The sequence below is a fragment of the Hyperoodon ampullatus genome (assembly GCF_949752795.1).
Source record: "Hyperoodon ampullatus genome assembly, chromosome: 1".
Lineage (NCBI taxonomy): Eukaryota > Metazoa > Chordata > Mammalia > Artiodactyla > Ziphiidae > Hyperoodon > Hyperoodon ampullatus.
This window is the reverse complement of record NC_136914.1, coordinates 3,422,469-3,440,184: the sequence shown is the minus strand read 5'-3', so window position 1 is coordinate 3,440,184 and position 17,716 is coordinate 3,422,469. Positions and strand designations below refer to the sequence as shown.

Below are 17,716 nucleotides of genomic sequence, written 5' to 3'. Positions count from 1 at the left end.
GAAGAATGGAATAATAAAACTTTTTTAAAGCAACAGTGCGTAAATGGATAACCATCCAATCTGCCCATATTTCATTTCTGTTCTGTGGGTAAAAAGACAGCGTGAGCCATAAATCTACAATAGAGAATTCTCTTGCTCTAACACAGAGCGCTCCACTCAAACTCATGCGGCTGGCTATTTTTCCAGACTTTAGCTTAAAGAAGAGAGCAAATTGGCAAGTTCCATCTCCAGATTCAACTTGTACCAGGGCTTTGATGATACAATTTGTTGTCCATTAGATGTCCTATGTGACAAATGTGGCATCACAAATTCTCAAGTCCCTTTGTAACATGTGAATAAACGTGTGACAAAATGGTTGGTAAATGGTATGATAAACTGACAGGGAGATGAATCATCCCCATCAATGGTACTTAGTGGCACCCTCTGTAACATGTTCAGTGGTTAATTTTTTGTGTCAACTTGGCTGGGCCACGGGATGCTCTGATATTTGGTTAAATGTTATTTTGGGTGTGTCTGTAAGGGTGTTCCTGAATGAGATGAACATTCAAATTGATATACTGAGTAAAGCAGATTGCTTGCTCACCGTGGGTGAGCCTCATTCAATCCGCTGAAAACTAGAACAAAAGGCAGAGTGGGGGTGAAGCCAAGCAGGACCCTGCGGGGCTCCTGGACATGGAAGCCTTTCTGTGTCCCTCATTTCTTGATTACAGGAAAGAGGCTTCATTCAGCCTCCATGACCTTCCCTGAGTTCAAAGGGCAGGTTCAAACAGTTGCTAATCAGGGAAGGGAGGGGATGCAGAGACAAGGGAGGAGCAGCCAAGGAACAACAGTGCGGCCCTGGGGCAGGGTCCTGGTTCCCCCTCAAGGGACACACAGAACACTATCTTTGAGCTCTTTACAGAACGAAAACCCCCAACAAGTGGAAGACGTTAACCACCTGATGAAGCATTCTTCATTCCAGAGAAGGTCATATGTGACAGCCTCAAGAACCAAAGAAGCTCATCAGGAGACCAGATTAAAGGAATGCAGGCCCTGCACACACCCTGATCCTTATCAGCAACCCAGCCCTTGAACCACTGCTGTAAAACTCATCAAATCCCCCTGGGTTGGGACACACAGTTTTGAGGGCATGAGTCCACTGTGTTCCCCTCCGCCTGGCAAAGGAGTAAAGCGATTCTTTTCTACTTCACCCCAAACTCTGTCTCTGAGATTCGATTTGGCACCAGCGCACAGAGGCCGAGTTTTCGGCATCGGGGGAATCTGCCGGCTCTGCCTGACTGCCTTGGATCGGGGACACTGGTCTTGTCTCGGACTCTGGCTCAGACTGGAACTTCGTCCTCCGCTCTCCGGATTCTCAGGCCTGCAGTCCTGGGCTGGAACTCTACTACTGATTCTCCTGCTGCTTGATGACTACAGATCTTAGGGACGCCTCAGCCTCCACAGTCACATGAGCCAACTCCTTATAATCAATCTCTTTACATGCCCCACGCGCGTGCGCACACACACACGTTCTATTTGTTCTGTTTCTCTGGAAAACCCTGACTAGTACACACTGTACTGAGAGATGGATTAACCACTGCAGATGCAGAACCTGCACCCTTTTTCCACGCTGTCAGGGAGCGCTCTGCGAGCGGCAGACGTTTTTTAAAAGCCCCTGGGAACAGAAAATAGGGGAAAACCACGGGAGAGACGAGCATTCGGGGGTGTAAGGGCGGGCAAGGCAGTGCTAGGAAAGGCTCATGAAGAAACTGAGTTTGACCAAAACTTGTGATCTTTGTATCCAATTTGCAAACACTTAAAATGTATAGTTTCCTTGATCCCAAGTTTTCGCATTGTTTCTTCTGTTTAATTCCCTATTATATTTCTATTGAATTTCAGACTTTATCTCAAAGTTAAAGTTTTGTGAAATCATAACCTTGGTTTGTAGTTGATACAATCTGGCTTCAGCTTACCTGGATGGAAATTCTATAAAAGGCGGAAAGAGACCCAGAGGAAAAGCATCCAGTAGCAATGAAGCACTGCCTACACAGAACTCACAAACGAAGAGCTACTGTGCATAAACACAGGGTCTTCTGAGGACGATGAAGCTGTTCAAACACATTATTTTATTAATTCTCACAACGTCCTGATGCAAGAGGCCAGGAGGACACCTCCAGTCCCTGGACTCCTAATCTCACACTCGGGCTCAGCACCTCCGCAGGGCCGCTGTTTGTGTTTATTTTTGGTCGGGGGCTCAGAAAAAAATCCAAGGAAAATTCTAAGGAAAAAACCCCCAAACCCTGAGGTAGAAAAGGCTGAGAAAAGGATGCAAACAACCCCACTGCAGCTGCTGCAGAGAATAAGACTCCAGTGAGGAGAGAGCCCGGGAGCGGAAAGGGAGATGGGGAAGAGGCGGGCACTGCCTCTGTGGCCGCTACCTGCCATGTTCGCCTGGCTGGTGCCCAGGGCCTGAAGAATCAGCTGCAGCTCCCTGACGGCTGCAGAAGCCTCTTCTCCACAGGACATGTCAGGCTCCAGGACCACTTCCAGAAGGCCGACCCCTACCAAAGAGAGGCAAAGTCAGTCTGACTGGAGCTCTCCAGTCTGATCCGCAGATACATCAGGCTGAAACTTAGGAAAACCCTGCAGCACTGACAGGCCCTGAATCGTTTCACTTTCCCCTCACTTTTGGATTTTTAACTTTGGTTCTTTTCTTTTAATGTCTGCTTCAGATGTCAAGCTGCTGGGTCTGTGACTAGGCAGCCACGCTGTCTCGTTTTAGGCGTGGGTTAGTTGCAAGCGCACAGAAACCACAGTCCTAGCCCGGCTCTCTAATCAGCTCTGCCAACACCAACGCTGATATTCCCATCGCCATCAGTCAGGCTCCGGGGCCTGCCTCCTCAGTGGGTTTGGGCAAACACTGGAGGGGAGGGGAAGTGGCGGGAAGGAAAATGGGAACTCTCCAAGCCTACCCGCTCTGTTCAAATCAACGAGCGTCTGGGACCGCAGGCTGTCATGGAGGCTTTTGCCGCTGTCCTGTTCCAGCTGGATCTGCTTGACCCCCGCTGTCCTGGTGACCATCTGACTCCGCCTGTTCCCCACACAGACACTGTACGCCAAGCTCCCGTTCACGGCGATCGGCAGCCTCTGCTGGGTAATCTGGTAGCCAGCCTGCATGCAAATGTGGGCCAGAGTCACTCGTCTGTAGGTCAAAGCTGGGAACTAGCTGATCATTCCTTTTAATGTCATCAAACTACAGGCTTACTTAAAACCACAACAGAACAGAAAAGGAAAAAAGGAAAAGGAGACACAAATCAGTTTATGTGCTGCGGCCGTAATTTAGCTTGGCCTCTCCTGGCTTCTCTGGACGCCCCTTTCCCCGTCCCTGCACCCACACCCCCAATAATGAAGCAGTCAACGACGTGGATCCTATCTTCCCTAGGGAGTACCATTTTGGGGAATAACAATAATCTCTCTGTCTGAAGCCTCTAAGAAAGGAACGTATTGTTTCCACTAAGCTCATTAGCTCAGCCCTGCATCTGATTACGGGGCTCCTGACAGACCCTCTTATTGGAAGTGCTGGCTAAGCATCCTGCCATCTACTCTCAGCACAGCTCACGCCAGTTGCTAGTGTGGTGAAGCTGGATTCATTCCTGCTTTCTGAGCTCACCAGTCATGTCAGCTGCCCTCCCTGACCCGACTTGCCTTGTTCCTCGGGCCAGAAAATGCTGTGACACTCACGCCCGGCTAATGCAAAGCACGGAGTACTAAAATACTGATGGATGCTGCCAGAGCTCCCTCACCACCTTCTAAGTGGGGAGGAAGAATTACTTTCAAATGCACACGTGCATCAACACACACTAGAGAGAAGGCAGGTCAGGACGGAGAACTGGGGAAGAACAGAGACTGACACTGACACAGTTAGTGTCCCCTGACACTGTTCTCAGCACTTCACACCATTTAATCCTCAAGACAACCCTAGGAAGGGGCTACAGGGAATGGAGGGGGGAAGGGCTTTGCCCAAAGCCACAGAGCTAGTAAGTGTCAATGTCAGGATCTGAACTCAGATGGTCTGACTCAGAGTCTGTGCCCCTAGTTACCTGGCCAGCATTGTTCAAACTTTAGTTGCACTGGAATCATCCAGTAGAGTGGTCAAAACAAAGACCTTTTGGCTCCATCTGAAGTGTTTCTGACTGCACGTCTGGGGTGGCGCCTGGGAATTTATATGTCTGACACATTCCTAGGAGATGCTGATGCTAGTGGCCTAGAGAACACACTTTGAGAACCACTGTATTGGGTCAATTTGCTCTCTGGGCTGAGACAGGAAGTCTCAATCTGTGAAAATTAAACTCTGGGTAGGGCTGCCAAATAAAATACAGATGCTTGGTGACACTGGAATAATTTGAGTATGTTGTTTATTTAGATAAAAACGAATCTTTTTTTAGTGTAAGTGTGTCTGTCTCATGTAATATTTGGCAACACGACCTCCAGATGATCTGAGCTACCTGGGCCAGAAACCCCAGAAAGCCAGAGTTAATAAAACATCTCATTTTAGTCACATATTGCTAAGTCTCCCACCTGAACCAAACTCAGTATCACTCTTAAAAGATGAAAAAAATGCAGTTTAATTCTCTCCACCCTACCAAGCAGTAGAATTTACTACAAGGCTGGCAGCCAGAGGGAAAAAGCAGCAGCAATTGGGGAATTCAGGTTCCAGCTGTATTTTTTATTTAATTCTACTCCTGCCCTCACCTGCTGAAAACAGCTCACCCCACCCCCACCCCCCCGCCTTCAGTTCAGAGAAAATAACGTGAAGCAATATTATCACTACTGATTTTGTAAACCTCAAGAAGGGCCACACTTACTATAAGAGGCTCAGAGCAAATCAAACATTATTTGGGGCAACACACTTGACATTACAGTTTTGGTTCAGTTCAGTATTATGAAAAATTGGCTCTAGTTCACACTGGCTTTCCTCTTAAAGAAAAAACCTTTCTAATTTTAAGGAAAAAGCAGGTTAATATTGGGTTTACTGCTCGACCAATTACTGCCATTCGTCCAGGCTTCTGGCTCACGTTCCTGCTTGCTCTTGCCCACTTACTCAGTACTTGGGGACGACATGAACGTTTGCAGAGGAGCCGGTCCTCTTACTGGGACCTCCAACTTAACAGAGGGACGCTCTCGCTCTGTCTCTGGGGCCACAGGATGCACTGACTGCTGCATCAGCCACGGAAGTAGCTTCTGTCCTAACGGCAATGAGCACCAAACCCCACAGCCGGGCTGAGCCTGAGAGCGCGGGCCGCTTCCCCTCCGCAGTCAGTCAGGAGCGAGCCGCCAGAGCACGAGGCTCCGCCAGAGCACGAGGCTCCGCCAGAGCACGAGGCTCCGCCAGAGCCGGCGATCAGGACCCTGGCGTCCAATCTAGTAAACGTCGGGGGGCACTGGCTTCCTCAGGCCGGGCAGGGCCTCCCGTCGGGATGGACGGAGCTCTGGCTGAAGGTGCGCTCAGCCCCCTCCCGCGGCTGAGCCCCAGCTCTGGGTGGGTGGACAGACGGATGGATGGACGGAGGGCAGAGCATACTCACGGGGAGGTCTGCGTAGAAGTAGTGCTTCCGGTCAAACAAGGACCTCCTGTTGATGTGGCAGTCCAGGGCCAGGCCGGTCATCACGGCCGCTTCCACACACCGCCTGTTGAGGACCTGGGGGCACAGAACACGCGGCTCCTCTCAGACCCGCCTTCTGAACAGACGCTCCTCTGCCTGCGGACATCCCCCCCGAATCTGGCCATCCGGCCCTTCGACGGGCATCAGCTCTGGTTCTGTGTGGGCAGCTCGGCTTACAAGCCGACTCAGTGTATCTGGAGTTGGGGAAAGTTTATATAAAAAAAAGATGCGTGCGGTGGTGGGTCCCACTGGGCACCTAGTAACTGCCACTTTGGGGGTCCTTCCCCCCTACCCATACCTGACACGACATCAAAGTTAACAGGGAAGGTCCCAGAAAAGCTCAGCAGAGTGGTTACTACAGGAAATAAACTTAAGGTCACTGCCTCTGCTGGAAGAACAAGGAGCCGCTCAGAACACACAGGAGGCACTGATTCCTGAGAGGAGGATTTGAGAAGCAGCTCTCCAAACAACCTCGGGGAGGCTGGGAGACACTGTGACACAGGAAGAACGAACTTCTGGAAACGACAGGACTGCAGCCGTCTCCTCAAGGGCTGGGAAATGCCCCCCGCTCACCTCCCCAAGCTGCTGGTCCCTCCAGGGCTCCTGGGGCTCCGGAGCTCCTTCTGGATCCCACCCTGTCCCGCTTTCAGGAGCAAAAGACCAAGAAAGGGCTAGCCAACTTTCTGGCCCCAAGGGACGTAAACAGCTCTTAGCACTTTGCGGGGGTGGGTAGCTGGCTGGAATGAGGTAGACAACTAGAGATGAGGAGAAAGAGCATTCAGCTCTGGAGTCAGGTCCAGACCCCACTTCCGCTGTGTAGATGTACAGCTGTGGGGCTGGAAGCCTCAGTTTCCTCACCTCTGAGAGAGGGGTTCAATGTCTACCTTGCAGAGGGGACAAAGTCACAGCTGGCGAATCTACTGCACAGCAGGAATTCAATAAATGGTTCATTTTCCCCACACCACTTTGGGGAAAGTTTTGAGGACATTATGCTTGCTGATGAAACATATTTCTATTTTTTATTAGACTATTTATGATGTTCTTTAGTGTATTTACTATGTTATTATCTACGTAGGGCTTTCCAGTTAAGCTTTTTTACATCCGCCGTTTTATTTCAGCCCCACAGCAACCCTATAAAGAGGGAATTTGTATTATTCCAATATGTCAGAAAAAGAAAAAACTAAGACCCAGAGAGACCAAGAGACTCACTGGAATCTCAGAGCAGAAAACGTTAAAAACAGCTTGAGAGTCCGCAAGTGCCCTCGCTCAGAGGGTGACAAACAGAATAGGATCCCTGTGGTGTGGGGACCAGGCACCTAGACACAGGCAGGACTTGTTGATCAAACACGCAGATTTTTTTTTTTTTTTTTTTTTCTTTTCGGTACGCGGGCCTCTCACTGTCGTGGGCTCTCCCGTTGCGGAGCACAGGCTCCGGACGCGCAGGCTCAGTGGCCATGGCTCACAGGCCAAGCTGCTCCGCGGCACGTGGGATCCTCCCGGACCAGGGCACGAACCCGTGTCCCCTGCATCGGCAGGCAGACTCCCAACCACTGTGCCACCAGGGAAGCCCAAACACGCAGATTTTAAAAACAAATCTGTACAAGAAAATGTAAGAGGTGTCTCTACTCACTGCAACATACAACCACCAAAAGAAAAAGCCAACAGCAAACCTCCCTTCTAATAACATCATCGCGTGCCTGGTTCTGGAAACCGGGTTACAAAATGGAGCCATCTCACAGCTTCCATTTGGAGTGCTTCATTCTGGGCCAAATAATATTGTCAGCTCTGCAGTTATAATGGTTTTCATGATAAGATGTGTGTGCGGCGTGAACAGGATGCTCTAATTATTGATGTTTTCACTTGCTAATGTTTGGCATTTTACTGAACAGTTGTTACTGCAATACAAACAGAGCTGGTGGAAGATCCTGCCAAATCCAAGCCTGAAAATCTGACCCGGGTCAAGGCACACGAGAACCTGAGCTGGGGTCCCGGCCCCGAACCCCACTCCTCCGGGGCTTGGCCGCAGCATGGGTGTGCTTGGAAACTGCCCGACTGGCTGTCTGTCCAGTTCTTGCTTTATCACTCCCACTGTTTTCTAACCACTGCTTCCTCTCTCATCTCTGTCCAGTCTGCCCCTTTGGGGCCAACCTGCTTCCTTCTAGGCATGAAGAGAGCCCAGGTCTGTTTTGCTTGCTAATTTCTGAGTGTGCATGGCTAATAAACACCCCTCTCCTGGTGCTGTGCGGGAGTGAAGACTCGTGGGTGATCACAGACTCTCACTGTCCCTGCGTGCACATGAGTACATGAGCACTTGATAAACCATCCATTTCCAAAGAATAAGAATTCAGTAAAACACACAAACATTACAGCAATATTGAATATACTTTCATCGTTTCTGGATGATTTAGAAGGCTTGGAGCATTTCAGGGTCAGAATTATAAGCATCAATCATCACCACACTACAGTTGCACAGAAGGGCTAGTAAATAGAGAGTGCCAGTTAAAAGAATGCCAAGAAGAAAGAATTTATTGCGATCTTAGTCAAGCTGCTTGTGACAGATGGAGGTCCAGGTCAGCATGTCCTGAGGAGAGGATGCAGCAGAATTGGAAACTTCACCTGGGGCTGTTGTCTTTATTCCAAAACATGTCTTCAGTGTCTACACAATACTAGGCTTTAGGAATGCAGAGGGACAAGACTCCGCTGCTGGCCTCAAGGAATGTGCACTGAGGACATGAACCTGCCGGCACATCCTACATCCTTTGCAAGTTCATCTTCCACGTGAGGATGATCCTGCTAAAAATGCACATCTTATGGCATTCTGTTGCCTAAAATCATTCAGCGGCCCCCATGTCCACATGATAAAGGCCAAGCTTTTACACGGTCTAGCTCCAGCCTCCATTTTCAATTTTATCTCCTATCACACATCCCCCCACCCAACCCCACCCCACGGTCCAGTTCTCCTGTACAAACCATGCTAATTGCTGACTTGCCCTATTCTTATTCATGGTCTACTGAGATGTCACCAAGTCTGTGCAACTTTCCTTACGCTTCTTCCTATGTACCTCTCTGACCTTCTGCATGCTTCCATTTGTGCTTGTATCACAGTGGATTAGATGTGTTTACATATATTTCCACTAAACTAAGTTTCATGAGAACGGGAATTGTCTGTTCAGCCTTGGACCCCAGGAGCCTCATACAGAACTGAAAGGCAGTGGTGCTCAATGTGTGTTGAACTCAAATGAGGAGGGAGGTGACGGGTATCCAGGGAGGGTCTCAGAGAGGCAGTGATGCCTCAGTCTCCTCCAAGGTGTTACCTGCCTCCTGCTGGCCTTCAGACTTATTTCTGGAAGTGCCCTGAAGTGATGACCAATCACGTATGATATGATCAAGAGGTAACTCAAAAACTCCAAAGACTAACTTGTCCTGAAGAAGCCTGTTACAGAATTTTCTTTGCAATTAACATAAAGTGACTACAAAGGAGCTCACGGCTAACCCCAGCAGCTTTCGCGTGGAAGGAAAGCAATGTTCCTTGGAACTCACAAAGCACATCTCTCTCAGCTGAGCCTTAGGACACCTCACTCTGGATTCGGGAACCGTCAACAGCAAGTGCTGACTGCACTCAGCTTGTGTCAGGAGGTATGCTCTGCACACCACACGCACGTGCCATTTGATCCCCTCCGTGGTCCTAGGGAAGATACTCTCATAATCCTCACCTTACACATAATGAAGCGAAACACAAGAGATTAAGGAACTTGGCCCAAGGCGACACACACAGTAAGTGGCAGAGCCAGGACATCAGGCCCCCAGAGCCCAGGCCCTGGGCTACACTCATCGTAAGTCTTCAAAGAATGAAGTGCATTGGTGTTAGCTCTCAAGACCCTAACTTCAGGCCATAACTCTGCAGCAGCGGCCCAGACCAAACCCTTCCGTAGAGCTTAAGGCAGATATTGTTTCCAGTATTTTCTTCCTGCCAGTTTCTACCTGCAGTCTTGTTTTCAGATGTCGAGCTCTTAGAGGGTGAGCCTCATGTTCTTTGAACTCTGTAGAACACTGTACACAGGCTCTGGCATGTGGGAGCTGGAGAGGGGGTGGGTCTACAGATATTCTCAATCAGCAGGGGATGCTGTATCGCTCGACTTCTGAAACCTTTAGACACAAGTACCTGTGAAACGATTTATTGAGTAAGTGAAGAGCTAATTCCTTAATCGGAAGTTAAGAAAGGTATGAGAGGAGGAAGCAGGAGATGAGACAGCCAATAAATGTCATGACCAGCAGAGAGACCGGGCAGATCACGGCCAGAAAAAGGATACAGGGTGGAGGGGTAGTGAATGGTTTTTAAAAAGAATCATCACTTGTTTGGCTTGTTTGAAAAATAAGCAGTCCTGAAACCGTAACTTGTGTGGAACCTAAAATACATCCAGCACATAAGGCAGCATAAACAGCCCAGAAACATCATGAGACCTCCAAGGACACGCTGTGACCCCAATATGAGAAGCAGTCTTCGAGTTTTAAGACTTACTTAGCCTAACCCAAGGAACATTGCCTGATCTCTGAGCACAACAATCGTTTAATCATCTAACAACTCCCAACACATACAAGATAAATAAATAAATAATCAAGTAATTCACATTCTACTTTCTTGGTCTGTCTTGATTTTTTCCCTCCTCCCAAATCCTCTGATTTAGTTCAGGCCTCCATTCAAACAATCCCCCTCCAATCAAGACTTCTGCACCTGCCACCTGGCCAGGTTTCTCTACCTCCACCCTCAGCCCTATAATCTCTCCTCCACGCCCATTCAAGAGTGATCTTTCTAAAGGATAAATCTGTTCATGTAATTCCCCTGCTTAAAATCCTTCTGCCTTCCTCCCACCACCGCAAGGATAAACTCAAGTGCTTGGTGGAGTCTTCAGTGCTTTCTGTGACTCGGCCCATCATCACCTTGCTGGCTTCCTCTCCCTCCACTACCCCTAACCCAACAGATGCTTATGCAGCTCGGCACGTGACATGCTTTCGTACAAACCACTGCTTCTGCTGGGAACGCCCTTCCTCCTCATCCACTTGAGCAAGATCTTAGCACCTGGCAAGACTCCCGGTTGACCCACGAGTACCTCAGTGTAGGGTATCCCTCCTTCTCAGCTCCCGTGCGCTCTGGAAAAGCACTGGCTCCCCAGGCAGACTGAGCTCCCTGAGGGCAGTCAAGTCATTTTATCTTCTTTGAGCCATTACCAAATGCAAACCAGCTGATTAAACATTAACTGAGGTAATGAATAATTCAGCATTCCCTTTATCAACATCCCAAACTCCGTAAGCTATGAAATAAAAGCAAAACTGTTCTATAAAATATGTGTCAGGAAAAAGCCACCACTCTTAGCATGTAAAATAGAACAGATTTCATGCAGAGACCTTATTACACAGATGACAGATGAGCCGGGATGTCAAAAAGGCAACTTAGAAGCTTCTCAGCAGCAGGAAGACACTCATACCCCAGGGATGGAGGGGCTGGGTGGGGAGAAGCAGAGGCAGTAGACATGACCTCTCCACTACCTGAGATGCTGACAGAGGAAGAGGGAAGCACAAATTCCCTGCTGCTTCTTTCCTCCCAGCTCCAGTCTTTCATCAGAGCCTCCCGCCGAACCAGTCAGAAGCCAGCTGATGGGGGTGGGTTGAGGGGACACTAGGAACGTCAGCCTGCGGGGGCACATGCCCCCCGCCCCCCCCCCCCGCAGTGATACTCAAAAGAGCGGGCGAATGGTGAGGCGAGGAACTGAGGAACGCAGGCCACGACCACACAGCAAATCCCATCCATTTTTATATTCACTTCTATGACTCTTTCTTTTGTTAAATATCTAATTGATCAAACGATGCCACTCTCAAGTCTATCCAATCATCATACAAATGAAAATCTTGTGGACTCCTTTTTCACATACTGGGATCCAAGAATTATGAAATGTTACTAATTTACAAGGAGGATCTGTGATAATTCAATTTGGGTTGGACCGAACTCTAAGGTGACATTGACTATTAGGAAGCAATTTGCTAAGTAAGTTCAAGGAATGAAGAAGACCCCATAACTTATTTAGTCAACAGAACATTCCCTAGGATTTTAGCACATTTATGTGAAACTCTACAAATTACAAAGAAATCAATTCACAGAAGTCAGTCTTGGGGACCTATGCCAGGAAATATTTTGTGATATACTTCAAAGGAGTAAAACTGCATGGTCTTCAAAAGAGTCTGTAGTTCACACCATTTCTCTCCCCTTCCTCCTTTACCCTCAACTGGTGACCCAACAGTGACATGATACCCAAAGTTAGTCCAATGGGTACCAGTACCTCCTTAAAAAATTGAGGCAACATGACAAGACTAGTGTAACTCACTGAAAATCCAGTTAGCAACTCCTCTGGAGCATTCAAACAAAGACTCTAAGGTGATGTTTTACAAAAATCCCAAGTGGCAATTACTCTATGAAATTAATGCTATACATGACAAACCTGATGATTAAGATATAGCATGGCAAATGCTTTAATTTATGGAGAGAAAGTAATTAAGATTTATTATGTAAAAATAAGGCACTAAAACGTGCTTTTATTTTACCGCTAACCATAAATTTGTCTCAAAGCACAAACTCCCTCTGATTCATATTCAAAGCGAAAGTTCCCACACAGATAAATTTTCATTATGGTAAAGAAAGTTGTTCCTCATCCCATCGCCTCTCCCCACCACATTCCTTCTCATCCCTGAACTCTTTTATCATCACCCAATACAAATACAAACACTTTGAGCACTGACGACTAAGCTCGGTACAATTGCTCAGTTAAGACAATTTTTTTAAAAAGAGGACTTCTACCATCAAAAGTTACCAGGTTTCTGCAGATACTAAATATTTATCTAGATATGCCCACATAAATATATATGTTCTTTACACCTAAACACGGGCGTTGCCTCCGTTGCCTCCGGAAAAGGAGAATGTGAATGCAACAATTTTTCTTTTGTTTAAATCCCTCTTTCACAAAAGGGAAAAAAACATCAAATATCCATCACAGGAAACAATTCTTGTTCAAAGAGGAGGGGTGTGGTCTGGCAGGTTCAGGGGTCCCTCAGCTCCACGATCCTCTCTGTTCTCAGCCCTCTTGTACCAATTCCGCTCCCCAGGACAGGTCAGGATCAAGGGCAAGGACATTTCCTTGGTCCAAAGTGCCAGAAGGCCCACTCTCCTCACTTGGGATTCCATTCTCCTCCTGCCCCCGCCTCCCTGGCAAGGTCAGGTGGCCTAGGGCTGGTACCCACACTCCCCCCGCAAGGAAGGGCTGGAGAGGGCAGCCTGGACCATCTTGGCCTTTGACACTGGAGCAATCCCTCTTGCTTTTCCATGGACCATTGGGATACTAGGACCTGACATTCACCTCTGGACTTGTAGGAGGAAGAAGGAAAAGATCCAGGCCTCCCTCTAGCCCAGGGAAAAAGAGCTCTCACGTGACACAGCCTGGTTTGTTCAGACTTCACTTTGGGGTCGGAGGCCAAGCCAACTACTACAGTGTTCACTTGTGAAGCCTCAGACCTGGCCAGTGAGCCAGGTTAGAGAGGAAGGTTTGAGAATGGTTGGTGGCCAGTGAAAAGCAAGACTGGGAGTGCAGGTTGGCTGGTCTCCGTTCCTTGCTCCCAGAGCACTCGGGCAGTTACTAGCATGGCAGTTATCCTGATCTCGAGAAGACAAACTGGGTCGAGACTGAGTCGGAAAGACCTGAGGCTCAGTCTTCTCTCTACTCATCAGCTGTGTGACCCTGCACAAATCACGTAACCTCTCTCAGCCTCAGTTTTCTTATCTGCGAAGGGGAAAAAAATGACTATCTTGCAGGATTGTTTGGTGAATTCAATAAAATTACTCGACATATGGTAGACATTATAACTAGTTTCAGAATGGAAGTGTTATTAAATGCAAAACGCCCAAATCAACTGAATCTTTCATATGCAAGCTTTTCTAAGAGGCAAGGGAATCTAATAAGAAAGGGTCAAAACAGTTCCACAGACCCATTAGTCTGGATTTACAATCCAAAGTAAGGCACAACAGATGCTGAAATTATGTGTTATGTCAACATCATACTTCCCGCTTAAATGATAACCAACGCCTTTTGTGATAATTAGTTTGTTATCTGCAGAGGAATAGAGACCATATTTCTTAACGTCTCAGGAACCTTATATGATTTCATTGTCTCTGTTTTATCGTGAAGCAAAATTTTCTTGGATAAACTGTATGCTTGCCTGTGGCTGGAAAAAGTTCCCCTTCTTAAGTGAGAGAAACTACCTTCTGACAAGCTGAACAGTTAACACCAGATAACTGAGTCCATTTTTACTGCCATCTCATTGTTGCCCACCACATATCTGTGACTTCCTGTCTTCTAAGATCCCAGCTACTTCTGAAATTCAAAGAGAGTCTGTGGATAAGAGATGTAGGAAGGCATGAAGGAGACATGGGAATCACGTTTTAAAAAAATCACTGTCCTGCAGCAACATGAATGGACCTAAAGATTATCATACTAAGCGAACTAAGGCAGAAAGAGAAAGACAAAGACAAATGCCATATGATATCACTTACACGTGGAATCTAAATTACGACACAAATGAACCTATCTACAAAGCAGAAACAGGCCCACGGACATAGAGAACAGACTTGTGGTTGCCAAGGGGGAAGGGGGTGTGGGAGGGACGGAGTGGTAGTTTAGGGTTAGCAGATGCAAACTAGTACATACAGAACGGATATAATAAACAAGGTCCTACTGTATAGCACAGAGGTCTATACTCGAGATCCTATGATAAACCATAATGGAAAAGAATATTAAAAAAGAGTGTATGTATAACTGAATCACTTTGTTGTATGGCAGAAATTAATACAACATTGTAAATTAACTACACTTCAATAAAAAAATAAAGAGTTTGTTCAGGGAAAAAAATAACTGTCCCTTTTAAAAAAAGATTTATTTATTTATTTATTTTTGGCTGGGTCTTTGGGTCTTTGTTGCTGCGCATGGGCTTTCTCTAGTTGCGGTGAGCGGGGGCTACTCTTCGTCGTGGTGCGCGGGCTTCTCATTGCAGTGGCTTCTCTTGTTGCAGAGCACAGGCTCTAGGCACATGGGCTTCAGTAGTTGTGGCTCATGGGCTCTGTAGCTGTGGCTCATGGGCTCTAGAGCGCGGGCTCAGTAGTTGTGGCGCATGGGCTTAGTTGCTCCGCGGCATGTGGGATCTTCCCGGACCAGGGCTTGAACCCGTGTCTCCTGCACTGGCAGGTGGATTCATAACCACTGCGCCACTAGGGAAGTCCCAATAACTGTCCTTTTTGAATAAAACTTTGGGATCGGGCCAGGATCTTTAATGGAGAAAGATTTCCCCCAACTTGAACTCTGAATATGTCTTTCTCTTGTTTATAGCTTTTAAGAAGAGTATATTACTATTAAAAAGGCTAAAGCATACAAATCCATTCATTTTAGATCATTGCCCCCACACTGAAATGGCCACATCTTTTCTAACCTACCCTAAAATTTACTCCCAAGACCTAGAGATTCAATGGAATGACAAACTTTTTCATATTAAGAGTAATCAGTGGGCTTCCCTGGTGGCGCAGTGGTTGAGAGTCCGCCTGCCGATGCAGGGGACACGGGTTCGTGCCCCGGTCCGGGAAAATCCCACATGCCACGGAGCAGCTAGGCCCGTGAGCCATGGCCGCTGAGCCTGCGCATCCAAAGCCTGTGCTCTGCAATGGGAGAGGCCAGTGAGAGGCCTGCGTACCGCAAAAAAAAAAAAAAAAAAAAGAGTAATCAGTGATAGTGATAAGAAACATTAATTTCATGAGTGAAAAGCTCTAATGACCCAGAAAGAGATCTACTTTTATCTTTACATAAAAGGTTAGTACTTAGTTGAAAGCTTTGACTATTGCTGAGAAACAAAGCAACTGGCTTGAACCAACTGAACTGTAAGAAAAGCTAGCTAGGTATTCACTACTGGTATAGACAGGGAAGTTGGATAGGGAACAAGGCCTGTGAATATCGAAAGCAATTCCCAGAGACACCTGCCATCCTATTGAAAGTGCACTGGCTCTGTTCCTCAGTCCCAGGAATGCCCTGAGGAGTGGGCCTTTGGAAGAGTCTATCAGGACACAAGTTTTCAGGAAGAAAAAACCATCCTGTATTTTATGCATCCAGTAGGTATACGGCATCTCCTTAGAGGCTTCACGGCAAGCCATAAAATCATGGAGGCTAAAAGGAAAAAAAAAAAAAAAAGATAAACCTTCATAAGGCAAACCCCCTATTTCCTTAGCTATGTTTGCTTCAAGAGTAGGTATTAAAAGAACTGGCCTGGACTCTAAACAGATGTCAATGTCCTGAAAGGAAAAAAAGGGAAAGCAGGAGGAAGAGATTGGGGAGAGAGAGAAAGAAAGGGAAAGGACAAAGAAAAGGAAAAAATGAGACTAAAGAGTCATGACAACTAAATGTGGTGTGTGATCTCTGACTGGATCCTGGGTTGGGAAGAAGTAACTAAAGGCTAATACTAAGATGACCATGAACTGTGTCTTGGATAACAGTACTGTAACCAGGTTAAGCTTTTTTGAGGGTGATAATTATACAGCCATCAGTAAGAGCATGTTTTTGTTCCTAGGAGACAGATGCTGAAATATTTGGGGGTGAAGGGCCATGATGTCTGCAACTTACTCTCAAATGGCTAATCCAAAGGGGAAAAAAAAAATCTAGGTGCAGGATGGACGTTCAACGTACTATTCTTTCACCTTTTCTGTAAGTTTGAATTCTTTCGAAATAAAAAATCTGGGGGAGGAAGAAAGGAGTAGATAATTCTCCTACCTAAGAGGATGGGGAGATGTTACATGCCTTAAAGTCAGGAGGAGAGCCTAGAGGAGGCCGGAGTTATTTAAACGGATGCTAACTTGTAAACCATACATGTGTACTGGAAGCTCCCATTCAGCATTGCTGAAAATCAGTTGTAGAAAAGAAAATATTCTACTTACTATAATCTGTTTAAACTTTCCTATGCTGTCAACACATTAAGTTCCTTGTGTAGATAATGAAGTATATAGTGCAACACTCATAGGACTATTAAGTATTTCATTTTACATGTGAAAAATCTGTTAACGGGGAATTCTGTACCATCTATATATAAGTATAGACAACATATATATAAACAAGAATATGAAGGGAAGACGTGCTCTTTTACCTAGTAGGAAAATAATTTTCCCCAGTTATATCTTTTCTAGTTGAAAAGTACTTTTAGCGTCTCCCAAATTTGTATAGGTATCTTATTTTCTGTTAATGCTTCCATTCTGTTGCCTCACTATGTAAACACACAGGCAATTTCTCAATTTGTGCTTCTCTGAAATACATCTGTGATGAAGAACTTCATATTAATTGTCATTCATGCTGTTGTGAGCTGTGCCATTTTAAGTGCTGAAACCTACTGGCCACTATAAAATAGAAGTACTATCTGTATTAATAATATTTTAATGGTGCAAAGTTAAGAATATGAGTACCATAATAATAACAAGTAACATTTACATACCACTTGAGAGTTATGAAGTGCTTTCATATACATTAACTTCTCTGCATAGAAGTAAAAATGGAAAAGAACAAGAAATACGTAAATAAGAGAGCTAGCTAGCTGTGATAAGTAAACAAAGGTTATGAGTGATGACAGGCATCTTAAATGTTTACAACCAGCTATAAAGGAAAAATTCCCTGTTGTGTTGTCAGAAATGAACAATGAGCAAATTCTGCAGAAGGGAATGCAGTCTGGTGCTTTATGCTAAGAATGGGAACCAGGCAAGTCTCACTTCTATTTTTAACTGGGTTCCTGACCTTGTGACCTTGCATAAGTCCAGAAGGCCCTCAATTTCTTCTCCTACCAACTGGGGTTGGAGCCCCAACCTTGCTCACTTGGGTGGTCTATGAGTTGGCAAGCATCACGGAAAATTCAAGACGCTGTTGACAATCACATATTACTGCCTGTCTGCATCTCCTAAGAAAGCTGCAGAGCATGACAAAGACTCTTGATTGACTATGCTTCCCGCTTTTATA

The 17,716-nt window shown here is 46.4% G+C and overlaps 1 protein-coding gene across 2 annotated transcripts in view; it reads right to left on the bottom strand.

The window, feature by feature from the left end:
- GATB (glutamyl-tRNA amidotransferase subunit B) overlaps positions 1 to 17,716 on the bottom strand; it is a gene marked incomplete at its 5' end in the record, with an annotated part of 76,521 nt that overhangs the window by 39,706 nt on the left and 19,099 nt on the right. For both annotated transcript variants that reach the window (XM_079702224.1, XM_079702225.1), the window contains 3 exons: positions 2,418 to 2,540; positions 2,952 to 3,150; positions 5,565 to 5,678. In XM_079702224.1, the coding sequence (XP_079558350.1) occupies positions 2,418 to 2,540; positions 2,952 to 3,150; positions 5,565 to 5,678 (436 nt within the window). The remainder of the gene's footprint in view (positions 1 to 2,417; positions 2,541 to 2,951; positions 3,151 to 5,564; positions 5,679 to 17,716) is intronic.